This window comes from Zerene cesonia, chromosome 29 (genome assembly GCF_012273895.1).
Source record: "Zerene cesonia ecotype Mississippi chromosome 29, Zerene_cesonia_1.1, whole genome shotgun sequence".
Taxonomy (NCBI): Eukaryota; Metazoa; Arthropoda; class Insecta; order Lepidoptera; family Pieridae; genus Zerene; species Zerene cesonia.
Genome location: NC_052130.1, coordinates 5,369,290 through 5,390,696, shown reverse-complemented (window position 1 = coordinate 5,390,696; position 21,407 = coordinate 5,369,290). Strand labels below are relative to the sequence as shown.

Sequence of the window (21,407 nt, the reverse complement as noted above, 5' to 3'; positions counted from 1 at the left end):
CTTTAGCTTGTTCCGAGAAATAGCTGTATAATACATATATTTCTATTAATACCCAGAATAATAAAGGTCACCTCAGAAGGACGCCTCCTTGGTACAGTGGTAAACGCGTGAGCGTAGGGCCGAGTGGTCCTGGGTTCGATTCCCGGGGGGGACAATAAAAAAAAAGTCTCGGTCTGGCAGAACACAGAAGGCTGATCACCTACTTGTCCATAAAGAAAATCGATCAGTGAAACAGATGTATATCATCTGCCCCATACCCCAGTAGGGGACACGGGACTTCACAGAAGGACGTGCATTGAGCTTGTGGTTATTTTAAAATTCGCAAGTCATATTCAATTCGATGATTCAATAGTTTGTTTCCGTTCTTTATATAAATCAATTATCTGATAATTATTTTCATATTTACGATTTTTTTTGTTCGTTCTTTTCTATCCCCTGGTTCATTGGTTACTTCTAAAATCTTTGTTCATTAGTATTACGAATTAAGTATTTTAATCTTCTTCTCTCACACAATTGAATCTCTTAAATATTCTCAAAAAAGTTTCATCTGAAAGGCTTATAAATAAACCAATATGTGACGATGTAAAGCTTCTAAAATAAGACTAGGCGCTTGAATAAATAAATTTACGAGTTTGAAATTTAAATGAATTCGCGGAAAAGTCTTGGGAACGATCAAATAAGTATTTTAAGCGTACTTCGAATTTAAGAAGTTCTATTTAACTTGACGGGTAATAACCATCGTTGAAACAATAAAGCGAAGACAAGCATATTTAATGCTAGGACTGGCTTAAAATCAGGCGCAGGCAATCATGGATTATGCTTGTCTGCGTAGGTATAGCGGAGCCAAGGTTAGAAGGTTCAACCCCCCCCCCCTCATGTCCACAATCATTTCAAATATCTATTTCTCTTATTAACGTGTGGGTCATATCTTGGTGATCCTGCTTGGCGCTGTTGCATTTTTACAAGCGGCTTCAAAAAAGGTTCTCAATCGTTTTATTTTTTTTGTTTTTATTCCCGCAAAACTTTCGCCTGATTTGTTTTATATTAACTGCTATAAACTGTCTGATTCTGGCGATTTGAAAGCGATTTAATTCTTACGTTAAAAATAAAGAAACGTTTTTATTTTTACATAACTAACTATTCTGTTTTAATTATTAAGATCAATCAAATGTATATAAATGAATATCTGCGCTTAAAAATGTCGCTCCAAAAGCAAAGAAACAAGGGTCGAATATTCTAGATAATCACGTTGCAAGGTATCAAAGCTCGAAAGATCAAAGAGAATTGATAAGGCACGATAAATCAATATTTTCAAGATTGAATTGCGATAAATTTATCACAATGGACTTTCCTAAATCTTCCTACAGTTGTATAGCATAGAGGTGTTGGTACATGTTTTATATTTCTCTACTTAAAACAGCTGATCGGATCTTTATGATGATCACTATGACCCCACGCGATTGAAACCCCTAAATGAAGGTCGTCCTATTCAAAACAAGCCAGAAAACCAAGTTTTTATGAAACGAACATTTTCAGCTTATCTAAGATTATTAATAGTATATTTATTAATTGGTAATTATTTCTAGAACCGTCTGAACTCGAATGGCTGAAAAACCTAAAGAATTACGTAACAATATTAATAGATACCATTGGAAGACAGAATTTCCAAGATCTGCTGGCACCAGTGATTAAATGTAGGTAAAATGCTATGAGACTTTGTAAGTTCCTATATATTTGTATTTATTTATTTCGTTTTTATGTCAAAAAATTCTTTGTAGTTTGTATTACTATCACTTAATGGTATTTCATTTACTTTCGGTCATATGACATACGATCCAAATCACGCATTACAATTAAATTTTAGTTAATGCATTTATACTGGCTGTACCCCGCGGTTTCACCTACGCACCTACATAATGTGAAACGGTATATCCTTCCTCCATAACTGAACTTTCTGACATGTAAATTTTAGCAGAATAGATTGAGAATGTATGTAATTGACATTACCTAACCATAACTCAATTGATCGAGCGAATACTTCGAACTTGGTAGACAAGTTTCATTATTTTTTTATTTTATCTAACGGAATGTGAAATCATATAACAAACAAGTATTACCATAATATTGCCCAATTATAGTTAAAGTATAAATGCCTGGGTGGGCATCACGACAACTTGTATCTTCATAATGTAAGTGACGATCTTAGTTATAGAGAACAATAAGAATTAATCAAAATCATTAAAACCAAGTTTCAATTAGAATCTGACTTGTTAAAAAGATTACAATTTATTTTAGCAGCTTAATATTTTGGGACAACATCTATCTATGCCTGTAAACTTTTTGAAATTCCCAATTTCTTATTTAATTTATTGCGGAAATGTCAAAACGTAAAATAATATAACTGTAAGATGATTTTATTTTCGTCATCTCCAAAATTTTACATTGAGCTGAATATACAATTACCAAGCCAAAAATTAATGTTACATCCGGGAGATACATTCCACTTGTAATTTCTTTGAATGAGCAAAAAAAATAAAAAGCGCTTTTTGTCGTTCTTTGTTTATAATAATATACACATTACAGCCGGCGGCGCTCTGCCCGTGTAACCAGCCTGTGTAACTTTTCTCATATAATATTTCTATTCGACATATTTGGTTTCGAATATTTAAGAAAAAAATTCTCTTGTTCCAAATTCAAATTTATTTACTTTGTTTTTTTTCGCAGCTTAGTAAATTATTATTTTTTTTTACTTTACTTTTAAATTGGCAGCGATCGAGTTTAAGCATGACGTTAAAATAACTGACATTGATGGTAAGTAATTAAAACCCTTATTATAATTTTTTTTTTCAATTTAATTGTTATAATATATTACGAAGAATAAAAGAAAATGTAATAACAACAAATAGATATGCTTAAAGCTCAATATTGTTTCATAATTTGAGACTACATTCCCATTATTTTCTACCAACTTCCCGCCCGTGGCTTCGCCCGCGTATCCAAGGAGGTTTTTTAATATTCATTATCATTTTTACTATTGTAGTCGATGAATTTGGTAAGTTTATTTTAAAACTAACAATTTTCATATGCTTATTAAAAATGTTTATTATACTTTATACCCTATTTTTTGTTAATTCATAGCTATATTTTTTTTAAATAATGCTTTGTAAAAGAAATAAATATAAAAATCGATCAAGAAGCGGAATTCAAACCCGTCACCCTTTGATAACTTTACTTCGTATAAATAAATGTAGGTTTTTTTTTATTTATTTATTTCTTTTTATTTTTTATCTTGCCGAATGCTGCTGTTAATTTTTTTATATATTTTGTGAGTCATGAGCCGTTACTATAGGAAGTAATAAACGATAAACATCCACCAGGTAAAATAATTGTTATATACGAAGATTTAAAGACAGGATCACAGATAATTGGCCGGGGTAAGTTGAACTTATTATTTAAAATATCACGTTTATTTAAATTATGTTCATGTAAATAAGAAAATTTATTACTTTGTGCTTCATTGATCAATATAAGAAACAAACGTATAATGTGTATGATGACAGTCGGATATTCAGAGGCTACATTTTTCTTATGCCACATGCGGGCAAAAATCTTCCCCATACGCCGTACGAAACACAGTAGCTTGATACTACTTCTCGTCGGTTATTTGTGGGGGTGTGGTGGTGGTACTTGGCGCCCAATCATCAATCATCAATATAACATCATCATCAGCCCATATATGTTCCCACAGCTGGGACACAGACCTCCTATGAGGATTCTGGCCATAATCCACCAAATAAATCAATTTTTCAATTTACCTGCTCATGTGAATCACCACTGCTTAAAACGGTGAAGGAAAACATCGTGAGGAAACCGGTATGTCCAAGAATCAAAAGTTCGACGACATGTGACATCTGCCAACCCGCACTTGGCCAGCGTGGTAGATTATGGCCTGAACACTCAAAGGAAACCTGTGTCCCAGCAGTGGGAACATAATATATGGATGATGATGACACAAAGTATTTATAGTTTATAATATGATTGATTACAATACTTAATGACGTACCTGGCGTATTGGTTAATTTTGACTTTAATCAAAGACAACAAGCGATCTATTGATTAACTTGCTCTTGAAGTTTGGATACAAGTTCAGTTGATGACACTAAACCAATATATGAGGATGCTTGATATTGCCCAATACTAGTTGCTGGCTCCGGATTTGCATTGATTGAAGTCAAGCTCAGACATTTAATAATTCAATTATACGTCTAGAAGCACTTTTGAATCGGCATAACGCAGTTTTATCATATACCTACCACGGTGTATTTACAAAAACCTAGCAATTTATAGGAAATAAAATACTATTATGTGAAACATCAATCCTAGTAATCCTACTAATATTATAAATTCGAAGTTTGTGAAGATGTGTGTATGTTTGCTACTCTTTCACGCAAAAGCTACCGAACCGATTGCAATAAAATTTGGTACGTAGATAGCTGGAGAACTGGAATAACATATAGGCAACTTTTCATCCCGATATTCCTACGGGGTACAGGCATACGCGGGTGAAATCGCAGGGCGCAGCCACTTTTGCCTTAATGGAACAGTTTTTCCAAATATCGTTAATTACTTAAGCAGCTACTACCTTCGGATCGTTCTTTTCTAGATTCAAAGAAGAGAAAGAGAAAAAGGAAAGGTAAGTGACTTAGATATGGTGATAGAGAGGAATCAGTTTTATGTTGCAGTTAGGTCTTTTTATCTACCAATTGTTATTTAGGATTAGATAATAAATTAACCTATATTTTAACAAAAAAAAAGGAAGTTCTAATATATTCTTAGCGTACTACGTATTTTTTAACTTACAATATTTGATGAGTAGATATGTAATTATTTAATTTGATTATATAATCTATGGTCATAGTAACTTGGTATGTTCGTTTGGTTAAAATAACACAAGAGTGTTTTGGGTAGATAGTGTGTAAAATTATGCAATAATAATTATTGTTAAATTAACATTATTTACATTTTCAGATCGAAAACGCACAAAACATAATAGTGATGAATAAAAATATATAACTAAGTACTTCGTTATTGAATTTGAATGCAAATTTATATTTTTCAATTCTGTTTGAAATAATATTCGTGAGCAATACCAATATTGTTTGTTTTATTATGAAAAACTAATCTATTGAAATCACAATTTCAACCTTGTATGGTTTTAGAAGCTTGATTATTTGCGTCAATTGGAGCGTTATGAGTTATTTGAACTTTTATTTTGAAATTAAAACACAATATGACGTTTTATTCAATACTGGATATTAATTAGGTAGGTACTATCATTACTATTGTTCATATGCGAAGAAATAAAATAACGTGTATTCCTTCTTCTTCTCTTTGTTAATGGCTTCACCCAACAGAGGGACTGCGCCAATATCCAGTGTAAGTGACAGAGTCAGGACTCAAATTACAGATAATCCCACTGATATTGTAGTGACATTTAACATTTGGAACTGGATGGAAAAATAAAATGTGTATTTAAAACTTAAAAGAATTATTTGACGTGAGTTATAAATAATTGATGACATTAGAGGTATAACTAATATAACGTAATCGGCCAAAACGTTATTTCGATACATTCAAATATCATAAGAAAAATAAGTTTTATATATATTTTTCTCTAAATTTATTTAATTTTGGTCATCCGGGTCGATAATTAAATAATATATTATCATCAACCCGCTTATAAATTTTATTAGCCTAGAATGTTATTTAATAGGTAGCTTTTTTATTTTAATTATCCGTGCAGGCTTGCGCCATTGAGCATTGTTTTGTAGCCTGTGTACTTTATCAAAATAAACAGTAGACAGTAATGTCAAATGTGTCATTACTCATTTGTCAACAACATGTCAACTGTCATCATAAATATATTGGCAACAAGATGATAAATACAAGGATTGTGTCTCGATTTTTTAACTTAAAATCATTAAAATACATTAATTGTAGATGTTCTAGTCGTGCTTTGTCTACTTATAAGTATTCTAACCACAATGGAGGTGACAGGTCACGCAATGGACAATATTTTGGTGGCATACTCGCTGTTGCAGCTGGAGTATGTAGTTATGTGAGCTTAAAGGAGAGAATAGAAGCTGCTACTATAAGTTTAGCTGGTAGGCGTGAGAAGTATAACTTCATAGCTGATGTCGTGGCTGTATCAGCCCCGTCAGTCGTGTATATAGAAATCCAAGATAGTAGGCGTTTGGACCTTTTCTCTGGGAAACCTGTTACGATTTCGAACGGTTCGGGATTTATAGTGAATCAAGATGGGTTGATATTGACGAACGCTCACGTTGTTGTAAATAAACCGAATGCTGTGGTTCTCGTACGACTTATGGTGAGTGAAATGTGTGATGTAATGTTCTGAGCATATTGTGTCATATCATATGTCAACAATTTCAATAAGAATCTAGCATGAGGTGGAGTGTCGGTTCAGCGTGGAATAAAATCGAAAAGTGGGGGTTTCAGACCAGGTGAGTGTGCAGGAAATAAATTAATTTTTCTATTTATCTGCGCATTATACACACCACCTCTGATAGCTTAAATATCTACTGTGATGCTAAATTTAAAACTGTTGAAATCAATGTAATAAAAACTTCTATTAAATATAATCTGTATGTAATATAGGAGATTTTCTTACCTTCTATTAAATATGTTATCATTAATATAAAATCTGTAAATGTGTGACGGTAAAGATGTCATCGAGCGGTTAAATGGGATAAACAAGCAGTGGGAGGGCTCAAAAAAAAAAAAGATTTATACATGTCCCTTAGTCAGTGTTTTTCACTGGTTTATTATTCATAATGTCGGAACATTGGAGAACAATGAAAAAAATAATGCATTATATGCTAACATATTTAATTTTATTTCAGGATGGATCCACCCACGTCGGACTTTTAGAAGATGTAGATATGAAATCAGACCTGGCAACACTTAGGATACCAGTGAATAACTTACCCACAATGAAATTGGGTTCCTCTGCTGATTTGCGGCCTGGCGAGTGGGTTTGTATTTCTAAACTTTAAGGTTTATGTAGAATGGGTTAATTTTTTAAAGATTTCTGGACTAGTCTAGACGCAGCTTTATTAAACAATTTGCATAACATAGAATTTGAAAAACTATATGCCCAAAGCATAACAATAACCTAGTTAGTTAAGGGACACAAGGGATAGTTGGAGTATTGCTATTGTACGAGATTATACAATACAATACTTTATCACATTCACAGTGTACTACTATTACACAATAAACTTTTAAGGTTCTTCCATTGGTTTTGTTAGGTATACAAATCATAGATGATAACAAGTTATCCAATAACTCTCATATCCATCCCTGTGTGTTTAAAAAAAAATTAACACTAAAGTTTTTGTATAATTTTAGAAAGGCATAGTTATAACAGAGGATGTTTCTTTCATTTTTCAGGTGGTAGCAATGGGTAGTCCTCTAGCGTTAAGTAATACAGTAACAGCTGGCGTGGTGAGCTCCACCCAGAGAGCCAGCAAAGAATTGGGATTGCAAGGTAGTATATTCATAGATAATGTATTCATGTATATTTTTTGGGGATAACGGGTGTGAATAGAGTTTGGGTCATAGCAGATGAAGAGATCGGATGACAGAGTAGTAAACTGTCTTTTATTCATACAGTTAGTATACTGACTTGGAAGTTTTGACTTATAGATATAAAGAAAGTACAGATATTATATGCTGATATAGGAAAAATATTATCATGGCAATATCCAGCTAGATTCTAGATAGATTCATCTAGGACTTTTACTTCTCATAAAATGATTGCCTATTGAAATTGAGGCTTCATCAAAATCGGTTCACCCAGTCGAAAATCCTGGTTAAGAAAAAAATATAAACAGTCAAATTGAAAATTTTCTTCCTTTTTAGTTGCCTGGAAACTCTTCCAGCTCTTTAGTGCTAAGGCCGCCTTCTGTACTGTTCTAGTTATAATATTTTTATTTTTAAGGTTTATTTGTATACTGGAACAATAAAGTTTAATAAATAAAAAAAAAATAACTATCACATATCTTATATTCTAGGTAAAGACATGGTGTACATACAAACGGATGCACCAATCACGTTTGGAAATAGTGGCGGGCCGTTGGTGAATTTGGATGGAGAAGCTATCGGCATAAATAGTATGAAAGTGACATCGGGCATATCTTTTGCTATTCCCATTGATTATGTCAAAGAGTTCCTGGCGAAACGTGAGTATGAAATTTAAAAAACATGGCAGGTAATAATTAACATAACTTATACAATATTTGAAATATATAGAGGATAGTCAAAAATGCTTTATATATAGAAGGTAACAGAGTATTAAGGCGTCACCCTAGTATGGCGAAAGACGCAGGATCGAATCCCGCCTCATGTTGTTTTTAAATATTTATATTTATTAAGTATTTAAAAATTGAATTTAATGTTATTAATTTTTATTGAGAAATTTGAAACCATACATTTAACTTATATAAAATATAGGATTCTTCTATGACACTGTAATCAAAGTCAACTAAAATGGCTTAACTATGTTTGTTTGAATTTGTGTAAATTCGGTAGATTTTAGCATAATAGGTAACCGAATTTTCTTACAGTGACAAAAATTACTTTAATTTTCGCGCTGTACACTTAAATAAAACAAATGAACTTCGGTAGGATATAATTAATAAATTGCATTAATTCCAGGAAAAACAAAGTCACCCCAAATATCCAGGCGATACCTTGGTATCACGATGCTGTCTTTAACGCCGAACATTCTTATGGAGTTACGGATGAGGAACCCAGAGGTAAAACTATAAATAAACCAGTAAATGAGTTGTTTTCTAAAATAATGCCACTTATGTGGATAGAGGAAACTGCCCGCGTGGACAATGAATTAACAGTTCATCAACACCATCAAAGATGACACATTTTTTTATTTTAAACATAGCGCCATCTATCGAATATCACAAATTTAAGAGCTACAATGCCATGTTAAAGTACAAACTATTGTTTATGGGTAGCGCTTACCATCAGAAGACCCACAAGTTGCATTGCTGATTATGACATAAAAAAAAAACATCTATATTAGCAACGATAGGAAAAACTATCTATCTAACATATTATTTACTTATCACATAATGGTTTCTTTTTATATAATACTGGGCTCTCGCCTTGGCTCTCACCGAAACTGGAATAAAACCAAAATGTAGAATCATCATTTATATTATTTAAGTCGTTATTCAGTGGTAATTATTTCCTCTTAATATGAGGGTAGATGTACAATACAGTATAGTATTATGTTTGTAGAAGAAACGAAGAATTAATTAACATTACAGATGCCTTCAGACATTCAACACGGTATCCTTGTATGGAAGGTTATAATAGGATCCCCAGCTTATAAGTGAGTATTGTAATATTCTTAAGTGACTAGAAGTCCGCTCGCGGCTTTGCCTGCGTAGTCAAAGGGAAAAATAGATAACCCCGATATTCTCGCATGCTTTTTGTCCGATGAGATTTTTGAGATAAAAACTAACCTATGTCTGTCTACTCGAATCTCAAACCACTCTGTACGAATTTAAAATGCGTGAAGAAGAGATAGACAGACTTGGTCATTTTCGCATTTATATTTGTAGTGAGTTTATAAAATCCCTTTATATCGCCGTACCAAATTACATAAAAATAATAGCAATATCCATTGTATTGAAACATTTTATGAAATAATAATTTTTGAGGATGGATATTATATGTTTGTTACTTTGACGCAAAAACTGACTAATCGATTCTGTCTTGACCATCTACGAACGCGAGTCCGACCACGCATAATTAGTGTCTTACAATAGCGATATAGGAACGACAAGTATATAGCAAGTAAAGATTTTTTTCCAGCGCCGTAACGCGTGACGTAACAAAGCGGTTTCCAGCCCATAAGATAAAATCTTATTCTTATTTATTTCTTTTGTTTTAAAGCCGTTGAATATGTTGTATTTTAACCTTTGTACACTCAATAAGTCTTGTAACTACATTTGCCTTAAAAATACACTTTGCTTCCAGTGGTGGTCTTCAGCCAGGAGACATAGTGACACACATAAACGGAACGCCGGTGACAAGTGCGACGGATTTATACTCTGTTCTAGAAAATTCGAGCGGCAAATTGACTATGCAGATTGTTAGGGGTCGACTGCGGACGACTATTGTTATTGCGCCTGAAATGCATTAAATGATTTGTAAATTATTGCGTTTTTTTTATCTTGTTTTTTATGTGCTATGTAATTAGGCTTGTTAGGAGTGGGACGAAGAATCACTGTTGTATTTTTTTTTTTCTTTTTTTTTACATAATACTGCAAAATATATATCACATTAGAACTTATTACGTTCTTAATTTGTTTATACTGTAGATTATTAGTATAGATTATACTAATATTATAATGCTGAAGAGTTCGTTTGTTTGAACGCATTAATCCCAGAAACTAAATATCGTATCTATTGAATGTACTTATTTTAGGATGAAGAGTTTGATTTCTAAATGCACTTATCTCGAAAACTAAAAGATTGATTTTTAAAAAGTGACGGGCGAAGCCGGGGCAGACCGTTAATATTGAATAAATTTAAGTGATCACACTCTACGAGGTGATTAAGAAAAAAATTAACTGAAAAAGTAACTTTGTGTTAACAGTAAGTTTCTTTACGGCCTGATCTTAATTTTGTTATTATTAGTAAGAGTTAAAAAAACAAATCATTGCGTCTGTTAATAAAACTGTTTCACTAAGCGTAAATGCTACATAAAGGAATAAATAAAATGCAAGTATAATTTTTTTCCATTTATTTATAAAAATAATTTTGCCAAATATAATAACTGAGGATATGTATAATACACACTAAATACATTGGTCCCTATGTAAATAGAAAAAAACAAAATCTTCGGGAAGAAAATTTTAAAGTTTTCTAACACAATATACTAACTGTACAAACATACTTATAATGTTTCTATTTATATTATTAGAAACCATATAATATTATTGCCTCTGATTGACACTAGAGCTCTTTCTAAAGCGTGAAAGACTGCGATTTATTGTTTTCGTTCAACCTAACTACAACCATGCTACCATGTAATAAAGTCGCAAATCGTAAAAAAATGACATTATATGCTATTTTCAAGCGAAACTAAGACAGAAATTACGTTCTTTTATACGTAGGTATATATTCTTTAACTTATCAATTATAAACAATTCAATATACTCACCCCGTATTAAGATCGTAACTGAAATAACCTTTTCTACATGTTACATAAGTAAAAACAATGATTATAAGTCTAAAACTAGATGATTTAGGAACTATCATATTTCTAAAATAAACAACTTTAAAACTACTTTGATACATGACTACAATAGAACTCTTAAGATACACATTTTTGGTTTTACATTTTGAGAAGTTTACTAGCTGATTGATGCAAATCCGTCTGCCTTTAAGAGGGTTATTTTTCATTGATTCTCATAGGTTGTATTGATTAGTGACTATATAAAACTATGGCCTAGGTAATAGACTATAGACCTATATCTATATCACAGAGCAGATAAAAGAGGTTAGAAAGAATTTCTGATTAGTGCTAGAACACATGTCACCGCTTGTCTCCTAATATGTACTCCGATATCCACACTAGTGAATCGCATTGTACGCACTGTAATGCGCTATCGCTTAGATAGTTCCAGATGGTGTCTATACATGGCAAGCAATGTATAATTTTCAATGTTTGTGAGGTTTTTGTCAATATACAGGCTTAAATATGTCTTATTATGAGTTCATAGGTATATAAGACATTCAAATATATGAACGTTTTCAAAATATATACGCGGCGCCTCTGTGTCGTCCTCAAGGCTCTTGTTGGGCCTTTACATGGCCCTAGGCTTTTATGAGCTGATAAAAGGCTCTTATATCTGTTCTGTGATGGATTTAGCCGAGAATCGATGTACAAATTTTTCGATACAAGTTCCTGGGGCAAGCTCGTTCAACCAGACTAGTTTTTTTATTGTGAGTATAAATTAGTTTCACAATGTATAGGACCAAAAATGTGCCTCGTACTTTCGAGTATGTTATATTACCTCTTATATGCTACGACTAACGTTTTAAAAACGTTTATATTTTACAATTATAAAGTCACTTAAATAATACCTGTACGTTTTATAGATAAATCCGTTTTATGGGTATAGGTATATTTAAATATATTTTGTATCAACTAATCAGATCTCACAAAGTTCAGACCCTAATATATTTCCATTAATGTAACACCATTACACAATTAATTTGGAAAACTTAATTGGTCACAATAATTCAACCTTTTTTTAATGAATTATAACATTAAAAAAGGAATCTAGCTTTTTTATCAATACTTCTGAACAATTTTGATATTTAGAAATAATTATTTGTCGAAACACATGCTGACCATATAACAAACATTCAAAATGTAAAAAAATATATTTGGCACATAGATCTTAAATCTATCTGTCTCTTTCTTTTCTTTTGACTGATGTGAGATGGTATTATAATGACTACAGTGTGTAATTATTTCATGCCATCTAAAAGGGAAAGTATTCTGAATATTGCATAATATAATTTATTACTCAATTAATTCCATTGTTTCTTTAAATAAGAAAACGAAGAAAGTTTTTCGAATAATCCTATATGGTGTCCGTATGGTTTTTAATATATTACGGTATCCCTTAATAGAATTTATTTAGATTTGTTAACATTACATCCTGTATACTCAATTTTTGACAAACTTGATAATTCAAACAAAGGAAATGAGCCATAGCCATGAATTGAAGAAGAAAGTATCTACTTTATTCCAGGTATTTTGCTATTAGTGGCATTAAAAAATTGCACCCTGTATATGAAGTAACTAACATTGAACATTAAACCTTACAATTAAGGGAAATGCATTTGAAATTATCAAGTTAAATTATACAGGATGTTGCCTTAAACTTCTCACATGATGTTACCTATATAAAAAAGTTTTAATATTCAATATCTGTTTATTGAATTATTGATACCTAAATGCAGTCTAGATTAAACCCAGACTTCAGCTAAGACCTAGATTTACTTGAAAACTCATGACAATAGAAACTAGCTCCAAAAGTCGCTGCATCCGCATCCAATGAAACCATTCTCCTTGTGACCATTTATTTTCCCGTTCTCCGGTCTGTATGTGTAAAATACCTCGCAAAATGCTGTATCGTCTCGGGGCAGATTGTAGTCGACGTGCTTGGCCGCGAGCCACGCAGCTCCCATAGCGCTTGAAACTCGGAGCCGAACCAATTCCAGTTCCATATTTATCTGAAAAAAAAATATAAAGATAATACCATCCATTACACGTGCGTTTATACAATAAAAAAAAAAAACGATAAGATAATACTGAAAAGAAACTCTTTTCGATTTAAATTGATATAAATAATTCGAAATAAATTGATATAAGTGAATTTATATTTAAACTTGTATGGATATTAACGTAGGTCATTCATTTTTATTCCAAATAAGTTTTTATACTGAAATACAAACTAGAAACACAAAACAAACTGTACACTATGCTCTATGGAATTTATAGTTTTACATACGCTAATCGCATAAACGCTTTTCTTTAATTATTTCTTTAATTCTTTTAAATCGTTTATCAAGCATTACGAATACAGTGTTTACTAGTACATTTATTTTAGATTTTTTTTATTTTCATATGAGATAATTGTAAAAGTGGTATTATTGTGAAAGTTGTGTACACCTATAATTGACAAATACATAAGTTAAAATGATTTAATGTAAGGTCCGTAGTTTAAATGCAATATGTATCTATTGTTGGTGTTACATGAAATTAAATAAATTTAATAAAATAAATAAGTTCTTCTCTCATTCCTTCATCCGTTTTCTCTATCTTTTATCCTTTTCTTTCACATCTGTCATTTCTCTCTCTCTTTCATTCCTCATCACCATCTTTTATTCTTCCTAAATTCTTTCTCCATCCCTCATTCATTCCCTCATGGCGCCTCACCCGGCGCTCGGCGAGCACGGCGAGCAGGCCGGGGCGCAGCGCGAGCCAGCTGTTCCACACGGAGCCGACGCAGACGACGCGCGTGCGCGCGGGCGGCGCGCGCCGCGCCAGCGCCGCCGCGTGCCGCGCCAGCGCCGCGCCCGCCTCCGCGAACACGTGCTGCGACAGCGCGTCGCCCGCGCGCGCCAGCTGCGACAGGTGCGCGGTTAGACCTGGAAGCGGATTCAATTAAATCCTACTAATATTATAAATGCGAAAGTTTGTAAGGATGTGTGTGTGTGTGTGTGTTTTTGCTCTTTCACGCAAAAACTGATTGCAATAAAATTAGGTACGTAGACAGCTGAACAACTGTAATAACAAATAGGCAACTTTTCATTCCGATATTCGGAATAGGAATACGGACTTACGCGGGTGAAACCGCGGGGCGCAGCTAGTTTATTATATAATATTATTATCTTAACATAGTATAGAGGAATAGTGTTTTTATTAATACATTTTTTATGGATTACGTGTTTAATCACACTTATATTATAAATGTGAAAGTTTATTTGTTTGGATGTATGTCCGTCAATCACGATGAGACTATTGAATGGAAATTTGGTATATATGAAATTTGGACATAAATAAATATGAAATATGGACATAATTTGGAGATAAAACACTCCCTTGGGATAAAAGAGGAATCTTGATATCCGGGCGGAGCCGGGACGAGAATGTGTAATTACGAACTTTTATGCGTAACCAATTTTTATTTGATTTTGATCCACTTTAAATCTAATATGAGTTAACATCAAATCTGAAGCAATTTTAAAGATTTTGAACTTCAAACGAACAGATTTAATTTGAACTTTATGTACATATCAAGGATCGGTGACAATACAAAGATTTGTAATCGATTGGAAATTACCCACCCGCAAAGAAACTCTTCTCAAAGTGCTTGTACGCGTACGGTAGCAAGTCAGCTCTTGTCTCGGCTTTGAAGTATTTCTTCACCAACTCCCACACTTTCTCCGTGGGGTGGGGGGAGGGGCGGTAACCGTCACTATCGTCGAATATGATCTTGATCGTTCTATGCGCAATCCAGTATGCTGGAATGAAAATTGCTTGAATTCAGATCTTGTAGAGGCATATTCAATAAAAAAAGGAATTTTTTGTATGTTTTATGTTTTTTTTTATTTGTGTAAGTATATACGCAACAATATTTTGTGTCTCTTAGTTTATTTTTGAGAAATGAGAAATGGAATATATTAAATAACTATTTCAACTTAGAAGCGAGACTCGACTTCCACATAGAGAGCTACTATGTGGAAGTCGAGGACGCTTCGGCACGAATTGGGCCAGTTTTCACCGGGGAAGTACCACGCCCCCACAGGAGACCGGCGTGAAATAAGCCGGAATGCCGGAAGCCCGTTTCCTTTTAGTTCCTTCACCCTTCCCAGTACCTTCTTCAAACCTTTCTTTATCCCTTATCCTTTAAAAGCGGGCATTCGTAATGTCTCCACCTCTGCGAATGTACATAGGCAGTGGTTATCACTTACCATCAGCTCAGTTACGTACTTAGTTATAAAAAAAAAAAACTAAAAGAAAAGCAAATATATTATTACCTGAGGAGAATTCTGGACTGACTCCATGAACGTTAAGAATCCGCGAATAACCGATTCCCCATGTTTATCAAAAACACTTCCATACATCCTTTCACCCCGAATAATTCTAAGAAGAATTATATATATACGTCAAGGTAATTAAATAACCTACCACCGCCTTCATCACCAAGAAGGTATCCCCATCCACCAGATCCATACTCCTGGCCATCTGGCGTCCTCAGCAAAGCGTTCGACCCAGTACCTGTAATTAACAAAATAAAGTACTATGTATTACTTTCAAAAAATTAAATAAATAAATTCACCTCTCCTTCCATCCGTTTTCTCTTGAGCTTGACCGCGTTATAAAACTGCACACCTATTTCTTTTCTTATATATTTTAATTGAAATCTTCTTGTTTTTTGCGTCTAAGAGTTTTCCTTCCCTTTTTGTAAGACTTTTATTTGATTCACCTGTATGTCTGTATGTACGACGCCTTCCGATTTTTATCATTTATACAGATTTAATTCAAACTTTGTACACTGATTACGGATCCGTGACAATACAATAATTTTATGAGTTTATCCTATTATTCTGATTGGGATCGCTAGGATTAAATAAATTCCTTACGTATACTCTGTAGCGCATTTGGCCAGCGCGGTGGATTATGGTCTGAACCCTTACATAAAGCCTGTATCCCAAGAGTGGGATCATATATGGGCTAGTGATGATGATGAAGAGAGATTACAAATTCCCAAAAAGTGACACAGAACTTAACATCTTCACATTTTACGAGTACGAGTTTTAGTTTAGTACACATCTGTTATTGCAATTGCCTCGTCCGATAAACATGCAATTTATTGTTACTATTTGCGTCATAACGATGATGTACTCGATTTATAATCTTTTTAATCGAAAACGATATATTATTGGGATTATACCATGTAAAAGAATCAACTTTATATACTATTATTATATATAAAGTTATAAAGTATATACTTTATATTCTTTATAACTTTATATGCTTCAGCCGCTTGAGTGGAGTTGAAGCGTAAAAAATATATTCTATGTTTTTCGGTAAGATGCGAGATTCTAATGGAATAGAAATTTATCAATCGGTATAACAGCTCTTGGTTTAGAGGATCCCGCATGAGAGCCTATATTTTTACTGGATAAACATTTTTATCAAGTAAATCGTGTTCCTAACCACTTATAGGGCTGTCTTAAAAATGTAGTCACCTGACTATATTTTTCACACACTTTAAAAGACATAAAGGAACTTCCGATAAAAAACATACAGTATGCAGAAATTAATTTATCGGCTAAAAATTATTTTCCGTTCACATTTACAAAGTGTCTAAACTATACCAGATCATAGTAATCGGGACGAAGGATAATAATTTGTTTATTTGGAAAGCAATTAAGTTCTTTTTATTGTAGGAGGTTTGATTCGTCTCGAATCTCTCGCAGTTTATATCAAAATATCTAAGTTATTATCATAATCAGTAGATTATGTTACATACTATAAATAATTAAATATTAACATTATAGATAAAGATAGTTAAACTTAAGGGGGATTAAAAAGAGGATGCAAGTGTGTATGGAAAATTGAAGTGAGATAACACGAAGAACACTATTATATAGTTATCTGTATGGATCGTAAGTGATAATTTTATTTCCTCGAACTGTACGGTTATTTACCTGTTTTATGAAGTAGTTATATTTTTGTTAGATAACACACGTTCTTTTATTAAGTATAATAGCATTTATGATGATAAAATATACTCAGAGTATTTACGATACCTGATAAAATTGGTTTTATAGAAATATCAAGATTTTAGTGTTTAACAGAAATTAATTAATATGATTTTAAAATCTGTCCCGTAATTTCTGTGAGCGCGTTCAAAGGAACATACGAACAAAACTTTATTATTATTTTGTATAGATACAACAACGCTTTCACTACTAAATCTGTAGATGGATTCTAATAATAAAGAAACGGTCATTGTCCTCGATGTCCTCCATTGTCATAACTGATTGGGCCCTCAAACGAATGCCGTGCTCAATGGAATCAATGCTCAATTTCACATTTCGACAGCTTCACTTCGATAGATTATAAAATATCGAAATACTTATAACTCAAAGGTGACTAACTGACATAGTGAACTATCAACGCACACCCAAACCATTGGACGGATCGGGCTGAAATTTGGCATGCAGATAGATGTTGTGACGTACTCATCCGCTAAGAAAGGATTAGAATTCATGACGAATTCTACCCCGAAGCGGATAAAATAGAGGATGAAAGTTTGTACCATGAAAATTTATTAAGAACGCGCGGGTGAAGCCGCGGTCTAGTCTAACATATAGCGTTAAGCTGTAAACAGAATATTACATATTACATCAACACTACAATCTCGCGAGATAGTTTACAATCCATCGGTATTTACACTTAAACGATGGCATATATAATTTAACATCAGGTGACAGATCTATCTATAAATCTATATAATATTTCTTATATAAAAAATGCCGTGCTACACCATTGATTACTAATTAGTTACTACGGAAGTTACATCACTTATGATTCCATAACATCTCACTAGAGCTTATTTATAATTAGTTTATTCGATAAGTCTCTGCTTGGATAAAAAGCAACTTTTCGAAGTGTAAAAACTTACTAATAAAATCTATTCTGAAGGAATCGGGGCGAGCAAGTAGTCCTACTATCCTACTAATATCCTATATCCTACTTCCTACTAATACTATAAATGCGAAAGTTTGTGAGGATGTGTGTGCGTTTGTTGCTCTTTCATGCAAAGATTACGGAACCGATTGCAATGAAATTTGGTACGTAGACAGCTGGATAACTGGAATAACATATAGGCAACTTTTTATCCCGATATTCCTTCGGGATACGGACTTACGTGGGTGAAACCGCGGGGCGCAGCTAGTATGATCTAAAGTCTAAACTAAACAGAATGTATGTTGACAGTTGTTTCCGATAAACACATTCGTTTGATAAGGTCGTGCGTTTAATATGCACAGAATTTTAGAATTCAATGCCATTTCTGGATGCTTCGCTTATCTGAGGAATGTAATAAATTGCATAATAGTGTATTTTTGGCCGCATTTTAGATAAAGACACAGATGCTTTTTCTTTGAGCTGGAAAAATGTAAACAATAATAGACTTTTAAAATAAATATATCTACTTCTCATAACCAAATTGCCGAAGTTAAAATATTTCAATAATTATTATGAGTTTAAAGCGCGGTGAGGTCAGAGCAGTAAATTATAAGAAACATATTATAATATATAACTATACCTATATATTATAAAAGATACATAAAATAATTAGGTAATAAAGAACTCAAAAAAGATCGACACATTGATAAAAATGGGAATGCCTAAGTAAAAAAGTATGGATGGATTGATGTATGTATGAATATCTGTCACTCTTTCACGCGCTTTCTTTTTATGAACTTTGGCACAGAGAGATATTATATATTATGATATATAATTTGGATTACCACATAGGCTACTCTTTGGTAATACGAGAATGACGCCGCGGTTTACAGCTAGCATGACATTAATTGGATCAAATAATCCCCTGAAACTGTCACACAAACAAAACGAATAACTTTCCCATTGATCTCAATCGTATCGAAAACACTGACGTTGTCTATTTACAAATTCACAACACGCCGCGATCAAGGCAAGAGGTTATCAGATGTCCTATAAACTAATGAGAGCAAGATACGCTGATCATCAAGGTTCATTACATTGCAATTGGTGCAAAACTCGCTTTCTATTGAGATATGGTTCTTTTATTTACAGGAAATACATATTTTTGTTGGGAATGTTACATCGCAAGGGATAGATTGGTCAATGTTGTGATGTCATGTCGTACGATTTTAATATTATCTAAACCTAAAAATATAAGCGAGGAAATATTTGTGTTTATGTATGTACGTTTGTAATGTCTTCACACAAAAACTATTGGATTACTTTCAAAAGATATTTCATCAATAGAAAGCTGCATCTTCGATAAGTGACATAGGCTATATGAAAATTCTTTATTGCGTAAAAAATTCAAAAATAAGCAGTCGAACAAAAGAAACTTAAATTAAATTCGCAAAGGGCGGCCTTATCGCTAGGTAGCGATCTCTACCAGGCAACCCTAACAACAAAGGAAAATTCTAGGCTATACATGTACCACGGGAGAATCCGGAGCAGATAGCCAGTATGTCTAATATAATATTAATAGATATCAACATTAAATCTTTATTTACGTTTTAATAATAGATAATAAAATCAATCGAATGCGTACGGACTCGCGACAGTAAGAATTTTGGACAAATTATTTAAAGAACAAATGAAAAAAAAAAATTAACACACATCCAATTTATGATTGTGCCAGACGTCGCTTAACCACGGTTTTTTTGCTCATGCTAAACTACTATCTAACTATCAATTTTCATCACAGACAGATGGAAAAACTGACAGCGAAGTATTAGAGAAAGGTGCCCGTTTTACCCTTTGGCTACGGAACCTTTAGTTTGAGAAAATTAACGATACTGGTTTTGGTCACTTGCGTCAACAACTAGATATATATAAAACTCTATAGAAGAATAAAGTCGTATAATTTATAGCGATATTGTATCCGACCTAAAAAGATAAACTAGTAACATTAAAAATAATACGAATAAAACAGCACGTGTTAGGACAGCATCATTTTATCATTCTGCTTTGCATATACATATATGTTATAACTATACTTGACGCTTGTATGGAAATAAACAATTCATGTTGCAAATAACTCATATCCAGGCAAACTAATAACTGCATACTCTTAAGATCGCAACTACTCGTAACTAGAATTGTCATTATAATAAAGTTTCCAAATGTTCACTGCATAAGTTCACACATATATCTATACTAATGATATAAACTTAAAGAGTTTGAACGCGCAAATGAGGAAATTCTAGGGCGATATAGAAAATTCATCATTGGATCTGTACGTGATCCCTGAAAGCTACAGGCCATAGGGCCACCAGTCCAATAACATCAAGGCCAATATCATTACAATTATAATACAATAACATCAATCGAAGCTATCAAAAGATTGTTCAATTTATATTCTTAAAACGGTCAGGTTCAATTGACTTGTACAGAAGAAATACGTCCACACGTACTGAAACGGACAGATCTATAAACAGCTATCTATTTCATTCCACTGCGGGGATTCTTCATAAAACAACACACGATATTAAATATCAAATACATGATGTGGAAAAGATTATAACATGATTTTACAACAATTGCGTTGTATGAATTAAGACTAATTTTCTTGGACACTACACAACCCAACAGGACAGGAGCATCAGGATTATAATATTGACTTACTTTCTAAAATCTAACGTCTTCAAGTTTTCCTCAACCAAATCCATCTTATGCCAGAGTAAAAAACTCTAAATTCGTACTGGCCAAAGCAACGTTTCTTAATCACAAACATTAATTTTGCTTATTTACTAAACGAGTTGTAAAAGAAGTTACTACAGAGAAGAGTTGGCCATAAACTCTGTAGTGGCTCTCAAATAATACAAGTTTTTGGCATACAATATCAATAAAGACATGTCATATAGCTTCTTCGTTGCAGAAAACCTTTAGAGGTTTTCTTAAATTGTTATTGTGGGAGTCGAGCACGCTTCGGCACGAATTGGGCCAGCTCGCACCGGGGAAGTACCACACCCCCACA

General features: G+C 33.1%; 2 protein-coding genes across 2 annotated transcripts in view; one reads left to right on the top strand and one right to left on the bottom strand.

Moving 5' to 3' along the window:
• The first annotated feature begins 5,902 nt into the window (after window positions 1-5,902).
• Window positions 5,903-10,267, top strand: LOC119837952 (serine protease HTRA2, mitochondrial). The gene is made up of 7 exons (XM_038363748.1): window positions 5,903-6,388; window positions 6,924-7,055; window positions 7,474-7,570; window positions 8,097-8,264; window positions 8,740-8,840; window positions 9,372-9,436; window positions 10,087-10,267. The coding sequence occupies exons 1-7, from the start codon at window positions 5,936-5,938 to the stop codon at window positions 10,250-10,252; spliced, it is 1,182 nt and encodes a 393-aa protein (XP_038219676.1). The 5' UTR covers window positions 5,903-5,935; the 3' UTR covers window positions 10,253-10,267.
• Window positions 10,268-10,843: 576 nt separating this feature from the next.
• LOC119837921 (N-acetyl-D-glucosamine kinase) overlaps window positions 10,844-21,407 on the bottom strand; it is a 17,385-nt gene continuing 6,821 nt past the window's right edge. Inside the window, exons 4-7 of the mRNA XM_038363712.1 lie at window positions 15,824-15,913; window positions 14,980-15,156; window positions 14,069-14,280; window positions 10,844-13,362 (exon numbers count right to left, since the gene is read on the bottom strand). Of these exons, the coding sequence (XP_038219640.1) occupies window positions 13,153-13,362; window positions 14,069-14,280; window positions 14,980-15,156; window positions 15,824-15,913 (689 nt within the window). The 3' untranslated portion in view covers window positions 10,844-13,152. The remainder of the gene's footprint in view (window positions 13,363-14,068; window positions 14,281-14,979; window positions 15,157-15,823; window positions 15,914-21,407) is intronic.

What these genes read in the sequence shown, in the direction of transcription:
- LOC119837952 (XM_038363748.1), top strand. Translation starts at nt 5,936, where the DNA reads ATGATAAATACAAGGATTGTGTCTCGATTTTTTAACTTAAAATCATTA. An exon ending in TGGTTCTCGTACGACTTATG is followed by an intron (nt 6,389 to 6,923) that starts GTGAGTGAAATG and finishes ATTTTATTTCAG; the next exon opens with GATGGATCCACCCACGTCGG. An exon ending in ATAGGATCCCCAGCTTATAA is followed by an intron (nt 9,437 to 10,086) that starts GTGAGTATTGTA and finishes CTTTGCTTCCAG; the next exon opens with TGGTGGTCTTCAGCCAGGAG.